Genomic DNA, 4,522 nt, shown 5'->3' on the forward strand with positions numbered 1-4,522 from the left:
CGGAGACACAAGACAAACCTTTCCCAACTAGAAAGAATTTTTTCTGCAAGAGTCATCTCGAGGCTTTCAAACGCATCCAAGCAATTGGTATCCGATTGAAACATAGAAACCATAGATTCGCGTCGCCTACTTGCTGAAAGCACAAATGGAATGGCTGATCATTCATTGTATGAAGTTTTTAAGACCTCACTAATCAGCCTTACACTTTTGAGTTCATAATGAATGAAATGAACCCCCGGATGAAGAGAAAATCTCCCAAGCAGTGGAAGCCCCGAGACCTGGTCGTAACGATACCTTTCTTAGTGGAAGATCGGAAAAGACTTCTCTTCATCACGAGACTGATCGGATCTATTGTAGACACCCGAGAGACCTCCACAAGGCAGGCTAAAAGAGTAAGAGGACAACAAGCAAAGAGTTATGCTTTCATTTCTTTGTTGAGATTGAAATCAAGTTCTTTAAAAAAGGGGTAGGTATAATGCATGCGGGCAAAACTTCTAAGTGAAAGGAGTTTCTTACTTTTCTTTCATAGTAGTCTTAATGTATTAAATGTTGCTTCACATTTCCAGAAGTCATTGAATCAGTCCCCTCGAATAACAGTAAAGTTAAGCCCCTTCCAATGTTTGTTTCATTCCAGTGAAAGTCATTGTATCTTCCAAAGTTAATTAGTTCCAAAGTCGGTCGATACCTGTCCCAAGGTGAGTTAATGTGAGTCTCAGTTCAATGTATGTCGGTTCACCTTCAACCGATTCCATCTACTATATATATCCCCCTTCTGTACTGCTTCAGTTTATCAGAGAAAAATATCAGAATACAACTTCAAATCTTTTCTCTCGATCCACTAAGTTCTCTTATGTTTTCCTATCATATTTTTTTACTGTTTTTACTGTTACTATCATCCGCAAACCATCAGTGGTATCAGAGCTCGTTCGATCAATCTCTTGGGCATGATTTCTTCTAAACATAATGTGTGTAGAAGCCAATCGTTCCACCCTTTCTCTTCCAATCTTCAATGGAGAAAACTATGACTTCTGGTCCATCAAAATGAAGACCTATTTTCGGTCACAAAGTTTACGGAGAATCATTGAGGAAGGATTCTGCATTGCTGAAGACACCTCTACTCTTTCAGCAAATCAAAAGAAGATCTATGAAGAGAATCAACAAAAAGATTGTCAAGCACTATCCTGTTTGCAACACGCAATGGCTGAGGAGATATTTCCTCAAATCATGGGCGCATCAACTGCAAAAGAAGCATGGGATACACTGCAGTTGGAGTTTCAAGGATCTGTCAAGGTACGCACTGTTAAATTGCAGAAGTTTAGAAGAGATTTTGAAAATCTTAAGATGAAGGATATTGAGACTGCAAAAGATTACTATTCTAGAATAAAAGAAATAGTAAATCAAATGAGAGCCTATAGGGAGACTATTTCCGATAAGAAAATAGTCAAAAAAATTCTAATCTCTTGTACAGAGAGATATGATCCAATAATTTCAGTGATAGAAGAAACAAAGGGTCTAGAAACACTATCACCAACTGAATTGATGGGCACTCTCGAGACATATGAAAATAGGCGTGACAAGCAGAATGAAAATTCGGTTGAAGCTGCCTTTCAGTCTAAAGTTAATTGGCAGTCTCATAAAACAAAAGTTGATGGAAGAAAGTCACAAGGAAAACCAAAAGAAAATAATGACAAGTATTCTTCATGTGGTATTTGCAAGAAGAGAAACCACTTGGAGAATGATTGTTGGTTCAAAGGAAAACCACAGTGCCAAAACTGTAAAAAATTTGGCCATATTGAAAAAGTTTGTAGATTCAAGAAAACCCATCAAGCTAATTTTTCAGAAAAGAAAAATGAGGAAAATAATCTCTTTTGTGCTTGTCATTCTGCAATAGAAGAAAAAAAGGATACTTGGTATCTTAACCACATGACTAAAAATGAAAGCATCTTTCATAGTCTTGATAAAATCAAGACAAAAGTCAAAATTGGTAACGACGACTTCATGGAAGCAACCGGCATAGGTACCATTATAGTTGACACCAAACAAGGCAAGAAATACATAAATCATGTACTCAATGTGGGCCAAATGATAGAAAGAGGTTATTCTTTACATTTTGAGGGAAACTCTTGCACAATCTATGACAAGCATGACAAGTCCCTTAAAATTGCATAAACAAAAATGACAGAAAACAGATGTTTTCCCATTCAATAGAGATATGGAAATTATATAGCAATGCAAGCACAAGTGGACGAGCCGTGGCTATGGCATAGAAGATTCAAACACTTTAATTTCCATGGATTAAAGATTCTTCAGTAGAAGAACATGATGCATGACCTACCAGCTGTCAAGGAGTTCAACAATGTTTGTGAAGGGTGTATGCTCGAAAAACAACATCGACATCCCTTCCCATCCGGCAAGGCTTGGAGAGCCAAAGAGCCACTAGAATTAATTCATACAGATGTTTGTGGTCCAATGCATACTCCATCAAATAATCAAAATAGGTATTTCATCCTCTTCATTGATGATTATACTAGAATGACATGGGTTTATTTCTTGCGAGAAAAATCACAAGTTTTTTATGTTTTTAAAAAATCAAAGCCCGTGTTGAGAAGCAAAGTGGTCACAACATCAAGACCATAAGAAGTGATAGAGGAAAAGAATATACTTTTAATGAATTCGACAAGTTCTATGAAGATGGAGGCATGGAGCATCAACTCATAGTCGGGTACGCTCTAGAACAAAATGGAGTATCCAAAAGAAAAAATAGAATAGTTATGGAGACAACAAGAGCCATGCTCATGGAAAAGGGTCTTCCCAAATTTTTTTGGGCAGAGGCAGTAAGCACTATTGTCTATCTGCACAACAGATGCCCAACTAAATCTGTGCAAGACAAGACACCAATTGAAGCTTGGAGTGGGCAAAAACCATTAGCAAAGCATCTCAGAGTTTTTGGGTGCATATGCTACACACACGTCCCACAAGAGAAAAGAGGCAAACTAGATGAGAAGACTGAGAAAGGAATCTTCTTAGGCTGTAGCACTCAATCAAAAGGCTATCGAGTCTATAGCTTAAGAAAAGAAAAACTCATAATCAGTCGAGACATAAGCTTCGACGAGGATGCTGCATACAATTGGTAGACAAAAGAAGTTGAAATGAAGACTATCAACTTGCCCCTATTACCAAGTCAAGGAATTGAAGAAGGTCATGATCAAACCAGTTTGCCAACACAATCAGAACCAGAACAAGCTTCACAGTCTACTCCGTACTAACCACCATGGCGAACTAAATCTTTAACAGAAATATATGAAACATGCAACTTGATGATCAAATCTTTTCTCTCGATCCATTAAGTTCTCTTCTGTTTTCCTATCATATTTTTTTACTGTTTTTACTATTACTATCATCCGCAAGCCATCATAATGACTAGTAGTTTGAAGCCTTAAGAAACTGGTCTTTTTTTTCGGCACTCAGTTCCTTCGTCTTAAGTCAAGTTCAGTTTGCTTTTTCGATTCGGAACTCTTAGTCAAACTGATGGCGATATTGATTTTTTGTTCGAGGTTCAAGAGGAAAGAAAGAGAGGAACCACCGCCCAATGGTGCTTTTACGAAAGTACGGTCACCGGCCTTCTCGACACTATTGAACCTGAAATCCACTCTCAATCGCTCTTTTTAGTGGGGAGGAATAGTTTTCGTATGCCACTCCCGTTTCCCGGGGCTCATCTTCAAGATCGGATGGTAGGCTCCGAGTTACTTTTGTTCGAGGAAGGCATGCCACACTAGGAACAATTTATGGATAAGAAGTCTTGTCAACTAGAGGGAAAGCTCTATCAACTCCTTATCCCACTCATGACACTCTTTAAATGCGCATTTGTCGAATTTTTTGGATTACACAATCATAACTTGAATGAAGCATTCCTTGCTTTTAGTATGTCTGCTATGCCCTAACTGAGATGAGGATGGGGGACCGTACTACAGTTTTAGCGGGCTTTGGGATATGAGCCAATTCATGAAAAATTCTTGAGAAGAAGAAAACTGGAAGATAGAGGAAATTTCTCAGTATTACTTCTCCGTATTACTTCAACGTAAAACTATTCAAGATACAAGATACATGATAACTATTTATACATGAACCCGACCTATACAAAGCTGCCATGTAGTAAACTCTAGCTCAACTAATCTAACAGACTAACCAACTTGTACAACAAACTAACAGCTATACTAACTGACTAACCATTCAAACTATAAATTAAATATATAATCTGTACATCCTCCTCTCAAATTGGAGTTTGGGGTTGATGAAAATCAACCAAGCCCAACTTGGAAACAATGGAATGGAACTGAGGGCCAACAAGACTTTTAGTAAACACATCTGCAAGCTATAACTTTGTAGAGATGTGTTTAGGAAGAACGAAACCAACTTTATACTTGTCACGCACTAAGTGGCAATCAATTTCCAGGTGCTTAGTACGCTCATGGAAGACCGGATTAGCAGTAATATGCAATGCTACTAAATTGTCACACCGAAG

The 4,522-nt window shown here is 38.0% G+C and overlaps 1 protein-coding gene across 1 annotated transcript; it reads left to right on the top strand.

The window, feature by feature from the left end:
• The first annotated feature begins 963 nt into the window (after window positions 1-963).
• LOC109115585 (uncharacterized) lies at window positions 964-2,169 on the top strand. The gene has a single exon (XM_019199812.2). The coding sequence runs from the start codon at window positions 964-966 to the stop codon at window positions 2,167-2,169; it is 1,206 nt and encodes a 401-aa protein (XP_019055357.2).
• Window positions 2,170-4,522: the final 2,353 nt, after the last annotated feature.

Source organism: Nelumbo nucifera, chromosome 1 (assembly GCF_055504915.1).
Source record: "Nelumbo nucifera cultivar China Antique chromosome 1, China Antique-T2T, whole genome shotgun sequence".
Classification (NCBI taxonomy): domain Eukaryota; kingdom Viridiplantae; phylum Streptophyta; class Magnoliopsida; order Proteales; family Nelumbonaceae; genus Nelumbo; species Nelumbo nucifera.

Coding starts and splice junctions, on each gene's coding strand:
- LOC109115585 (XM_019199812.2), top strand. CDS start 964: ATGTGTGTAGAAGCCAATCGTTCCACCCTTTCTCTTCCAATCTTCAAT.